General features: G+C 40.7%; 1 protein-coding gene across 1 annotated transcript; it reads left to right on the forward strand.

Moving 5' to 3' along the window:
* Positions 1-1,500: 1,500 nt before the first annotated feature.
* LOC122648254 (BTB/POZ domain-containing protein At3g44820-like) lies at positions 1,501-11,716 on the forward strand. Its single transcript, XM_043841489.1, has 4 exons — positions 1,501-1,867; positions 2,331-2,400; positions 3,639-4,844; positions 11,132-11,716. Exons 1-4 carry the CDS (start codon positions 1,818-1,820, stop codon positions 11,699-11,701), a joined length of 1,896 nt encoding a protein of 631 aa, XP_043697424.1. The 5' UTR covers positions 1,501-1,817; the 3' UTR covers positions 11,702-11,716.
* Positions 11,717-12,939: the final 1,223 nt, after the last annotated feature.

Consider the following 12,939-nt stretch of genomic DNA (forward strand, 5'->3'; position numbering starts at 1 on the left):
CACTTGATTATCAATGGGCTTGCCTCAACATATATGCGTAAACCTTCCCATTTAATTTTATCAAAAAAAAAAAAACCTTCCCATTTAATAATACTAGGTTTAAGTTTGTTTGACTTTGAATTGTCTTCCCTTAAGACAGCCTGGTTGAAGTCACCCTACCTCATAGGTGTCAAAATGGAATCCAAATCAAATGTCAGAATCGGAACTAATTGTTTACAATCAAATCAAATCAAATCAAATTATATCGGAAAAAAATGATTCGATTTTGATTTCACAAGTTCTCTTTCTGATTTGGTTTTGATTTATACAAGAAAACTGATAGTTCTAAATTAGATAAGAACTGAAAAAACAAATAGAAACCAATACCTCCACTTATTAATGGAAGAGATATTTTGTTTAATATGTTAAAATGGAAGAAGATGATAATTGGTTTCTTTATTAGATGCAAGACAGGATGAGTGGGAAATACTGAGAATAGAAAAACACGAGAATATATAGGGTTTGAAAACTAACATTGTCTTTATTACCATTTTTCAACACCGGTACTACAAATTGTCTATAAATCGATAATAAACCGAATAACAAAAATCAAATTGAAACCAATAAATGTGAACCAAATCCAATTTTAATTGATTTCTATTCGGTTGGATTTTGATTTTACATTGTCAAAATGTAAACCGCATCGAAAGCTTGACAACCTTTAACCCCCCACCCAAGAGACCAGGAACCATCTTCACAGCTAAAGGCCCATCTCTACTGTCGAGCTGCCTGGCAGGACCCTACTGCCAAGACACAATAAGGTAAGGTGATAAATTACCATCTTACCCCTGCCCGAGCACCTTGATCGAATGGGGGTAAGGCGATCATTTATTGCCTTGCTGGCTTACTGTGTCTTGGCAGTAGTCCTGCCCGGCAGCTCCGCAGTAGAGGATCCAAATTGGTAAGCTCATGCACCGGAGGAAAGAGGATGAAAACCCGTTATTTTCAGCTCCACCCACTCACTAGTCCTGTTATCTATTAAGAATAACACAGCCATGATTCATGAAGGTGTTTGTTTTTTGTTCTGTACCAAATAGGAGTTTTTGGGTAGGCAACTGACAGAAGAAGAAGTCAAGAACAAGTCAGGGCCCCTCTCTCCCTCGTATGATGATGAAGCCTGAGCCCTGAGGTCCCTCTGTAGGTGGTAGTGGAGCTCCACTACCACTGCTCCCTTCCCCCAAATAAAAAAGAAAGGATTTAGGAGAAACACAAAACATGATTTAGGTCTCAATGATTAGAAGGGTGTGAAGAAGGCTCAATCAGCCAACCATACCGACGACCCATCCCCTATTGGCCCTGGCATGGCATGTCATGGTGGTCAAGCTCTGTCTGTGTGTTGTGTGGCCATGGCTGAATCCCTCCACTTCCATTTAAAGTTTCAAATATGCGCTGCCATCGAGGCTTGGCCACAAAATTGAGTAGTTTTTGTATTTCTTTGGTGGGAAAAGAAAGCAAAAAGTGGTACTAATGAATTGATGAAGCATGTTTGTTTAGTGGCGTTGATGGTGTTCTGTGTTGGTTCCTGCTTCTGTTGTTCTTGGATGCTTTTGGGATTGGCAAAGGCATGGCGTTCGCCTTTTCACAAACACTTGGAACGAATTTCTGTAAAGAACTAATACATCCACCACTGACCAAGTTAATTCGCTCCCTCCCTCTTTTTTGCTCTCTCTTTCCTATTCTTCTGCAACCCACCTCCTTGACGGTTAATGGAACTAGCCCTCCTCCTCCTCCTCCTTCCTTAACAAGGGTTGTGAAGCGTCTCTAGCTCTGGGTTGGTCATGGGTCCTGCTGGAAAGATTTCTTCCTTCCATCGTGAGGGAAACAATTGGTACGTTCTGTCTTCTTTCTTTCGGTTTCCATTTTGTGAAGGGAGTGGCGGGGACGAAGGGTTCAAATTTGCTCTTGCTTTTTGCTTGTTTTCCGGTACTTTGAAATGCTCACCTTGGGAGTCCTATCAAAGCTCCTGTTCGGATTGAATTGGACGGTTTTGCTTGAGTTTTCTCTGTAATTAAGCATCGAATGTGGCTTTCCATTGCAGACATGAATCCATATCCCCACTCCTCTTTTCCCATGACATTTGAAATGAGTCTGTAATGTCATTCTGAGACGTCAACCTATCATGTGATAACTCTGTTTCATCTTTCAAATGAACATGCCAATTTCAATGCTTTGAAGCAAATTTAATGCTTTAATTTACAAATTCTCTTTTACCTGAGAATTTTTAATTATATGCTGTGACAAAATTAAAGCAGCAGGTTTTAATTCTATATAATGGCTTTTTCCCTGTACAGGTTCTGTAATGCTGGTCTGCGTAGTGATATTACTATTGAAGTAGAGGGTGTTTTCTTCCATCTTCACAAGGTATGTTTTTCTCCCATGTGCTGTTGTAGTTTTTTAAATTCAAGTTACACAGATCTTTTCATTATGATGATTTACTGCAACTTAAAAGGGGAAAAAACACTAGTGGGTTGTAGATGTGTAAATCAGACTTGAGAGAAATTTCATACATGGATGTGTTGTGCTTGTTAATCTGCATTATTGAAGGCACCTAAAATCTATTGCAAATTTGATGTGTACACATGAAAACTGGCCCATTTCCCCATTCTTCTGTTGCAGAGTCGCACATTAACCTGTAGGAACTCAACTTTTTTTTTTTTGGTCTCAATCATAGAAGCCTATTCTTCTGTCCGTTATTTCACAATTCATTGGAAATCTAATAGACCACAAGCAACAAACACAATCTACCAAGTTCTTGTTGGATGCAAAAAATCACTTGGAATAACTAAGTTTGGCCCCAGTTTTCTGGCTTCCAAAGATATAGAATATGGGGGATGAAATTGAGCATTTTCTTGGTGAAACCAGTTGGACTGTGGGTCTTTCCTGTACATGTGCACCATAGGACCTGGTATTTTTGTTGGTTGGTCAATCTTGCTTTCTGTAAAATGTGTCCGTCAGATTTTATCTTGCCAACAAGAATAAAAAGTAGATTACATGTTTATGGATTACGGAGCATGCAAAATTTATTTAATAAGCAAGTCTTCAACCTCCCCGGCCCCCCTCCCATGCCGGCCCCTTGGGATGAACTATATATGCTGTTCTTTCTTGTTTTGGGCCTGTCCACCGTATTCTTCAATGGGTTGGTCTTCTTTTACTTTTTTCTTGTTTTTGCTTAATTTATTGATTGAGGTTCTGTGTGTGTGTGTGTGTGTGTGTGTGTGAGTGCGTGGTGTATGCATTCATTGGATATATTGCAAGATAGAATTTTCTATTTATCCAGTGAACTTGCAACTTTTGTTCCTCCATGCTTCCATTTTAGTAATTATAGGTAGCCTGCAGACATTGTTAATGAGTCTGGGCTTTTACATGGATGTATCTGATAAGGCAATACGTCCAACGAGTGCCTCATAAACAATTTTTAGCAAGATTATTTAACTGTATTGATCTATTATCTGATTTTGTTTCTTTCTTCATTTTTCCCCATCATAACGAGCATCTCACTTGTATCTTCCATACAAAGGAAGAACACTTGCTTCCCCTCCCCTCCCTCTCTGAATTCCCATATCCAAATAATCTCTATCTAACAAAACTTCCGTGCTCAGTTTCCTCTAATGTCAAGATGTGGGAAGATAGCAAATATGATAGAAGAATCCCAGAATAACGAGGGAGGTACTTTGAATGCTGCGTTGAGTGAATTTCCTGGTGGGCCCGACATATTCCTGGTTGCAGCTAAATTCTGCTATGGGGTGCGAGTGGAATTGACATCAAAGAACATAGTAATGGTGTATTGTATGGCAGACTATCTTGAAATGACAGAGGAATATGGAGAAGAGAACTTATTGGCCAAGTCAGAAGGTTTCTTCCATAAGAATACACTCCATAACTGGAAAGATTGTATTTTAGCTCTTCAGAGTTCTGATCCTGTCATTCCAAGGGCAGAGAAGCTCCAAATTCTGAGCAAATGTCTGAGTTCTCTATCTATGATGGCCTGTACAGATCCAAGTCTTTTTGGATGGCCCATGATGATGTATGGTAGCTTACAGAGCCCTGGTGGAAGCATCCTATGGAATGGAATAAACACTGGAGCAAGAATCCGGAGCTCAGAGTCTGACTGGTGGTTTGAAGATGTTTCTTACCTCAGTGTGCCTTTGTTTGAGAGACTTATTCAAACAATGATTGCAAGAGGTATGAGACCTGAAAATTTAGCAGGTGCAATAATGTACTATGCAAGAAAGTATCTTCCAGGTCTTGGCCGGTGGCATAGTAAACAAAGTGGCAAAACAAGAACTGTTGCAAGTTTCAGTTTGACACCTGTGGCTGTTGATCAGAGAGTTCTACTGGAAAGCATTGAAAGGCTGCTCCCTGAGAAGAAAGGAAAATCATTTTGTCGCTTCTTGTTGGGACTTCTACGTGTGGCGATGATTCTTGATGTTAATGAACCATGCAATGACTCTTTGGAGAGGAGAGTAGGGATGCAGCTGGATCTGGCTACTCTAGATGGTCTTCTCATTCCTAGTTATTCAGATTCTGATACTCTCTACAACACTGATTGTGTAGAGCGGATTATTCGACATTTTATGTCAGAACCAAGTATAACATCATTTTCTCCATCATCATTTGTCCAAGAAACATCGCCTTCATCTGAACCATTAAAGAAAGTCGCAAAGTTGATTGATAGCTATATTGCAGAGGTCGCTGCTGATGTGAATTTGAAACCTGAAAAGCTACGATCTCTGTTGGAGGCCCTTCCAGATTCTTCAAGGTCCTTACATGATGGGCTGTATAGAGCACTGGATATCTATTTCAAGGTTTGAGCAATCACTCTACTAATGCGAGAAATTGTCTGTTATTTCTATTTCATGAGTACATTAGTTAGAAAAATTTAGCAAGATGTTCATGTTCACCTCTCTATGTTCTTAATGTTAACAAATTTCCTACCTTCGTGAATGCCAAATTACTGTTTTTAACTGTGCTTTTGATTGAAACAATCCTAGTTTGAAGAACTCACCCGTACTACTGAACTCCTAATTGAAACAAATACTGTATCTTTGGATTTGTGGTTTTGTGTGATAATCATTAAGTCATCTCATGTTGCAGAAGGCAAGCTTGAGTTTAATTAAACATCCAATGGTACATTAGTAAAAGGAGAAGAATTCGAGTAGCCTTGTTGTACCTGTAATCTAGTGTATTAGTATCTGTAGCAGAACTGAATCTAAAACCTAATCTGTAGCAAGACAACTAGAAGAAGAAAGCAAAGAAGAAGAAGAAGAAAAGAAGAGAGAGTAAAACCGAGAGAGAAAAGAAGACTTCTCACGATTTAGTTGAATTACTAAATCGTGAGAGAGATGTTTATTTATAATAAAACATTAATGAGTTACAATAGAAAACCCCAAAATACCCTTGAGACATAAAACTAATTAGAACTAACTAAAAGGAACCATAAAAGACATAAATAACCCCAAACACCTAAATACGATAATCTTAACACTCCCCCTCAAGCTGGAGCGTAGACATCACCAAGATCCAGCTTGGAACAGCCACTTGCAAACTGTGGTCAAAACAAAGCTTTGGTAAACATATCTCCAAGCTGAAACTGGGACCGAACAAAAGGAGTAGTAATCAACTTCTTTAGAACAGCAGCGAACAAAATGATAGTCAACTTCAATGTGCTTGGTTCGTTCATGAAACACCGGGTTGTTGGCAATATAGATAGCAGCCTGGTTATCACGGTACATCTCCATGGGCTGATCACTGAAATAACCAAGCTCATGAGTAAAGGAACGAACCCACATCAATTCAGCATGTGTGAGCCATAGCTCGTGACTCAGCCTCTGACCTGGAACGAGCAACGATGAGTCTGCTTTCTTGCTCTTCCAAGTAACTAAGTTACCACCAAAGAAAGTACAATAACCAGTAGTAGATCTACGATCACCATCAGAACCAGCCCAATCGGCATCAGAAAATCCAACAATGCTAGTGTGTCCATGACGGCGATAGACAAGCCCCTTGCCAGGAGCACCCTTAAGGTAACGTAAAATACGACACGCAGCCTCCCAATGAACTTGTTCAGGTGTCTGCATGAACTGACTGATAACACCCACAGCAAAACAGATATCAGGACGAGTAACTGTAAGATAGATAAGTCTACCGACCAAGCGTCGATACTGGTGTGGATCACTAAAGGCTGTGTCATCAGAAGCACCAAACTTGACATGAGGATCCATAAGAGTATCAATAGGTTTACAACCTGTCATACCTGTCTCATCAAGTAAATCAAGAACATACTTCCTTTGGGACAAGCTTAGACCGCGAGAACTACGAACAACCTCAATGCCAAGAAAATACCGGAGGTTACCCAAATCCTTAATCTGAAAATTGTCAAGTAGATATGTCTTCACCTGTGCAATCCCAGAAGCATCATTACCAGTGATAATAATATCATCAACATATACTGCTAAGATGACCACATTAGACCCCTGTCGTCTAACAAAGATAGAGTGATCAGAGTAGCACTGAGAAAATCCACAACTAGCAACAACACTGCTAAATTTATCAAACCAAGCACGGGGAGACTGTTTCAGTCCATAAATTGCCTTATGAAGGCGACAAACTCAGACACTATCCTCCCCCTGAGCAACATACCCAGGAGGTTGCTCATATACACCTCCTCCTGCAGGTCACCATATAAGAAAGCATTCTTCACATCCATCTGGAAAAGGGGCCAGTCAAGGTTAACAGCCAAAGAAAGCAAGATACGAACCGAATTCAGCTGTGCAACAGGAGAGAAAGTCTTAAAGTAATCGATCCCATAGGTCTAGGTAAACCCCTTGGCAACCAAACGGGCCTTGTGCCGCTCCACAGTACCATCGGGATTGTACTTCACCGTGTACACCCAACGACACTTAACAAGATCCTTACCAGGTGGGAGATCAACCAAAGACCAAGTCTTACGAGAAATGAGAGCCTCTATCTCCACATCCATAGCATTTTTCCATTCAAGGTAAGACATAGCAAGGGTATAAGAAGAGGGAATAAAAGTAGAATGTAATGTAGTAGCAAAAGCACGATAATGAGAGGGAAGATGAGAAACAAACACATAATTTGCCAGAGGATAAAGAGGACGGGTAGTGCAAGTACGAGTACCTTTTCTCTGAGCAATAGGGAGATCATCAACATCAACAGGAGGATCTGCAGGCAAAGAATCAGCTGGTGGCGGTAAAGGTGGGGCCGCAATAGGTTGAAGTGGGAGCAGCGGCTGCTGTTGGTGACGACGCACATAAACCTGTATAGGTGGGGCAGCTATCGACAGAGGAAGAGGAGGAAGAGGAGCAGGGGCAGCAACCTGACCAACTTCATCAAGATGAACATCAACAGAGGAACCAGCAAAATAAGGGGAACTCTCGAAAAAGGTAACGTCAGCAGAAATAAAGCTGTTGGCGAGTAACAGGGTCAAAACATCGATACCCCTTCTGGGTACGAGAATATCCAAGAAATAAACACTTAACAGCCCGAGGAGATAACTTATCAAGCCCGGGGCGAAGCACATGAACAAAACACTGACACCCAAAAACACGAGAAAGAGAGAAAACAGCCCGATCAGGAAACACTACTTTGAAAGGAATTTGATTATGTAGAATAGATGAAGGCATACGATTAATTAGAAAACAAGCTGTCAACACTGCATCTGCCCAATAGAGTTTGGGAACATGCATATGAAACATCAAAGAACGAGCGACATCTAACAAATGGCGATTCTTGGGCTCGGCCACACCATTTTGTTGGGTTGTATAAGAGCAAGAAGTTTGGTGAAGAATGCCATTGTCAGAACAAAACTGAGAGACCTCACGCTGAATTAATTTAAGGGCATTGTCAGTACGCAAAGTTTTTAAAGGAACACCAAATTGAACTCGAATTTCTTTATAAAACTGTTTGAAGACAGAAACAAATTCAGATCGATCCTTCAAGAGGTACAGCCATGTCATCCGAGAATGATCATCAATAAAACTAATAAAATATGAAAACCCTAACCGACTTTTGACCCTACAAGGACCCCAAATATCCGAATGAACCAACTGAAATAAAGAAGTACTCCTAGACTCTGGACTCAAAGGAAAAACAGTACGATGATGCTTGCCAAGCTCACAAGCTTCACACTCGATACGGGAGACAGACTTGCAGCTTAGATAAAGAAGGATTTCCTAGCCGATAATGCCAATGTAAAGGAGATACGCCAAGAGAAGTAGCAACCGCTGCAGTGGATGTAGTCCCCAAATCAAAGTAATATAGGCCTCCCTTCTCATACCCGCCACCAATCTTCGTCTTTGTTGCAAGATCCTGAAAGACACAATAAGAAGGGTGAAAGGTTATAGAACAATTCAAAGTTTTAGTTAATTGACTAACAGACAAAAGATTAAGAGGAAGCTTGGGAACATGAAGAACATTAGTTAAAGATATGTCAGAAGACAAGGAAACTTTCCCATGACCAGTGACTGGGATAGAGGATCCATCTGCAATAGAAATTCGAGATGACATAGAAGGCTATGTGTAAGATGAAAACAAATTAGGCTTACCGGTCATGTGAGAAGATGCTCCGGAGTCAATGACCCACGGAGAGGATGAGGACGCGAAGCAAGCAGTAGTACCTGAGTGGGCAAGGACAGCGGTAGATGTAGAAGAAGAAGCCTCAAGTTGCTGGACTCGTTGTAAGAGTTGAGAGACTAGATCATTAGAAGAATTACCACCATCAGTAGAGGATCCCGGGCAGTGTCGGAAGAGTGCACTGAATCAGCCCCGCCAGCAGTCTGACAGCAGAGTTTGCAAATTGCTCACGGGCCCACTGTGGTTTGCCATGTTTGAGCCAACACTTATCAATAGTATGATTAGACCGATTACAATGAGTGCACCATCGAGAACTAGCATCAACAGAACCAGAACCAGCAGTGTTAGACATATTCCCACGACCGCCAGAACCAGTGCCACGACCACGCCCAAAAGTAGAACCACGACCGCGAGAAGAGGTACCACCACCACCACGGCCACTCCCTCCAGTAGAAGTGAACAGGGCAGAATTATCTTTGTTGGTAGGAGCTGAATCAGACTTCACCACTGAAGGGGATACAACTCTCTGGAGCCGACAATATGCTTCATTCATAGAGGGGATCTTCTCTCCAGTCAACAATTGACTTGTGACGGATTGAAGATTAGAATCTAACCCAGAGAGAAATTTGGCAACCAAAAATTCAGATCTTTGGGACTTAATTACAGCAGCATCAGTAGAGATAGGCTGGTATACATTAAGTTCTTCCCACATCCCCTTCAATGAACTGTAATACTCACCAAGCGATTTTCCATCTTGTTTAAAAGAGAAGAATTTCTCATAGAGATCATAAATTCGGGACAGATTTGTATCTCGAGAGTAGCTTTGCTTGAGTTCTTCCCAAACACCCTTGGCAGTTTTATGGAACATAACATTAGAAGCAATGGAGGGTTCCATGCTATTCCAAAGCCAGCAAAGAAGGGTTGCATTCTCAGCCTTCCAATCATCATATTTGTCATCAGTGGATGGTAGAGGGTCCATAGTAAGGTATTTCATCTTCCGGTGAGGAGTGATATAGACCTCAAAGGCTTGAGACCAAAGTAGATAATTAGAAGCACCATTCAGCTTCACACTGGTAATTTGAATGTTAAAGTTGTCGGTAGAAGACTTAGTATTAGCCATTAGGGAAATTAATAGATGCAAACACCAATGCGATAACAGCCCAAGAGAAAAGAAACAAAAACCCTGATCAGGGTAAAATCGATAGCCTTGAAGAGTAGGGCAGAACAGCCCAATACAGAAGTAAAATCTTCGATAATAACCAGCACCAATGATGTATAATCACTGTAAATCCAGCAGCAAGGATGAAGAACAGATCCCAGAAAAACAAACAAATCGATTTCCTCATAATTTTGGAATATCGATTGTCAGGGTTTTAGAGCAAGCAAGGAACCAATCTTCAAGGGCTTCGAACAGCAGCAGGGACACACACAAGCAGTTGCAGCATAGCAGAGAACTCTAGTCCTTCATGAATATATGACTAGAGTTCAGATCAATATAAGCAGCATATGGTTGCTGTAGACCACGCTATAAACAAAGAGGTGAAAACCCTTCAAAACAGCAGCAGCGAGGAGAATCTCGTGGATCAGAATTCAATGCTCTAATACCATGTAGCAGAACTGAATCTAAAACCTAATCTGTAGCAAGACAACTAGAAGAAGAAGAAGAAGAAGAAAAGAAGAGAGAGTAAAACCGAGAGAGAAAAGAAGACTTCTCACGATTTAGTGAAAGATGTTTATTTATAATAAAACATTAATGGGTTACAATAGAAAACCCCAAAATACCCTTGAGACATAAAACATATTAGAACTAACTAAAAGGAACCACAAAAGACATAAATAACCCCAAGCACCTAAATATGATAATCTTAACAGTATCTATCAGTATCGCCCTAAATCTATCTGATTCAGAAGGGAAGAACTTGCATCAGCATCTCAATTACAATTCAAACATGGGCTTGATTCACACTCTATGTTCTGAAAAATATTTACCATCCGAAAAGAGGAATAAACGGAGTCTTTGTCTAAAGAAATGCGTTGAGAAACGGCAGATGAATAGAACCTTTCAACGAGATAGTGCTTTTTCAAGTCTCTCAAAATGGAATCTGTTCCAAACAGACTAATGGAAACTGGAAAACAAGAGACAAGAAAATGAACCCATATCAAGAAATGCTTGAGGTTTTTCTTTATCAATTTGATGAGATATCATTCTCCCATGTCCCAAGAGACAAGAATCGCTTCGTGGACTTTCTGGCTACTCTCGCGTCCATGACCAAAATGCTGTAGTACCGTACTAGTGTATCTCTTATGACTTTGAAATTTTCAGTTTGCAAATTTGGAAAGAATTTAATATTCTCTGCTATCTGCTACAAGTATCTAGGAAGGAGAAGACAGATTCTTTCCATCCTATTTAGTTTTACTTGCAACACAAGTTTATATTCTAGTTGCTTGAATTGGAATCTTGGAACCCAGCAATCACTATGTTATGGCCATTGTGCAGGAACATCCATGGCTTTCGGAGAATGAGAAGGAGCAACTCTGCAATGTAATTGATTACCAGAAGCTCTCAATTGATGCCTGTGCCCATGCATCCCAAAATCAGCGGCTGCCACTCCGAGTTATTCTTCAAGTCTTGTTCTTTGAGCAGTTGCAGCTGAGAACAGCCCTTGCTGGCTATCTTCATGTCTTAGATAATGAAGGTGTCCCTACAGGTGTTGCTAATGCCACTAGTGACATGGCAGGCCAAATACTGCAGAGAGATGGATGGGTCACAGTTGTTCGTGAGAATCAGGTATTGAGGGTAGACATAGAGAGGATGAGGACCAGGGTCGGGGAGCTTGAACAGGAATTTGTTAGAATAAAGCAAGAGATGCAAAGAGTAGCTAAATCTCACAGCTCTCTCATTTCTCCTCGCCTATTGGCAAGGAGATTTGGGTGCAAGCTTCTACCACGATCACAGGATGCACCAACAGATACCCTTGAAAGTGTTGTTCGGAGCCCAAGAGTATCAATTGACCAGGCACATTCTTCTCGCCCTTCCAGACATCGTAGAAGCTTCTCTTTGTTCTGAGTGCAGTACAAAGAATAAGTACACTGAAGGAAAAAATGGGACATGTGAACATTTCCAGGTGAGAGGACATGCCTTTAACAGATATTGGCATATTGCGTTCCAATATGAGTCACCATGGAAACTACTCTAGGCCAAAATTAAAAGGTGATTCTACTTCATTACATTTTTTGGCAAATCCATTAAAGGTACACAGAAAACAATCTGAACTCTCTGATCTCATATTTTCAACCTGATTTTCCCATAGCCCTGTGCATATATTGCATTTATACATCACAAACAGGAAATGCAGCTATTTACTTATCTTGATTACTCCATTTAAATTGTCTTCTGGTAGAGTCTGGGTGGTAAATTTGATACATGCAAGGTTGCTACTTGCTGGAATGAGTGCCTGTCTCTTCTAAGATGTTGCTATCTGCTGGGCTCCTCATATCTGGCTGTCAAAACTCCAGATCAATAAGTACCACCCTCAAGAAAAACGCAATTTAGGTCATCATTGCTACAGAAATATGTTTTGATGAATTTAATTGTACAGTTCTGTAAAGATGTAAAGTTTCGGATACAGTGGGAGGCTAAGAAAGGTTTGAAGCTCCCTTTAATGAAATCCAATTCTGATAATGTTTCAAATTTCCTCTTCACTTTCCTTTTACTTAGCATGGAAACTGCAAACTAAAGGTTGTGACAGCTGATTTATTGCATTTGTCCAGTTAATCCATTTCAGATGGATCTCATGGTTGACAAAAAGTTTGCATGCATGACCATATATTTCTTCCTTTACTTTAAGAACATAATGAATTGTTCAGTTGGATGATTTATTTATTTTTAGGGCTGATGTTCTCTGTGCCACAGCGCAGCCTGCGCCCAGACACATGGGCCTGCCAGGATGAGGCACAGTAGTTTGATTGCTGGGGCTTATGCACTCCACTCGCTGTCTACTAAACGAGCGTTAGAGTGATCGAGCGAAACCTTCACCCACCCCCATGTGTCTGGGCGCAGTCTGCGCCCCCCGGCACAGAAAATATTCTCCCTTATTTTTAAATCTACATATTCTTCGTAATCAATGACTATCTAAATGGCCAAGTCACAGGCCATTTCCATCTGCACTGTATTTTATGGTCTTTCCATTTTTTGAACAGATATAGATTGATGGACAGATGAATTTGATTGTCATCTCTCAATAATCCTCAAGAAATAGGGAATGGAAAGACTTCAGAAATTCCTCTAACCCCTTCAAGCAATGG

The sequence above is a fragment of the Telopea speciosissima genome, unplaced genomic scaffold, assembly GCF_018873765.1.
Source record: "Telopea speciosissima isolate NSW1024214 ecotype Mountain lineage unplaced genomic scaffold, Tspe_v1 Tspe_v1.0645, whole genome shotgun sequence".
NCBI classification, from domain to species: domain Eukaryota; kingdom Viridiplantae; phylum Streptophyta; class Magnoliopsida; order Proteales; family Proteaceae; genus Telopea; species Telopea speciosissima.

Bases quoted from the DNA above. Each gene is read 5' to 3' on its own strand.
- LOC122648254 (XM_043841489.1), top strand. From the start codon at position 1,818: ATGGGTCCTGCTGGAAAGATTTCTTCCTTCCATCGTGAGGGAAACAAT. The intron at 2,401-3,638 runs GTATGTTTTTCT...TTCCGTGCTCAG, and splicing joins TTTTCTTCCATCTTCACAAG to TTTCCTCTAATGTCAAGATG. The intron at 4,845-11,131 runs GTTTGAGCAATC...GCCATTGTGCAG, and splicing joins CACTGGATATCTATTTCAAG to GAACATCCATGGCTTTCGGA.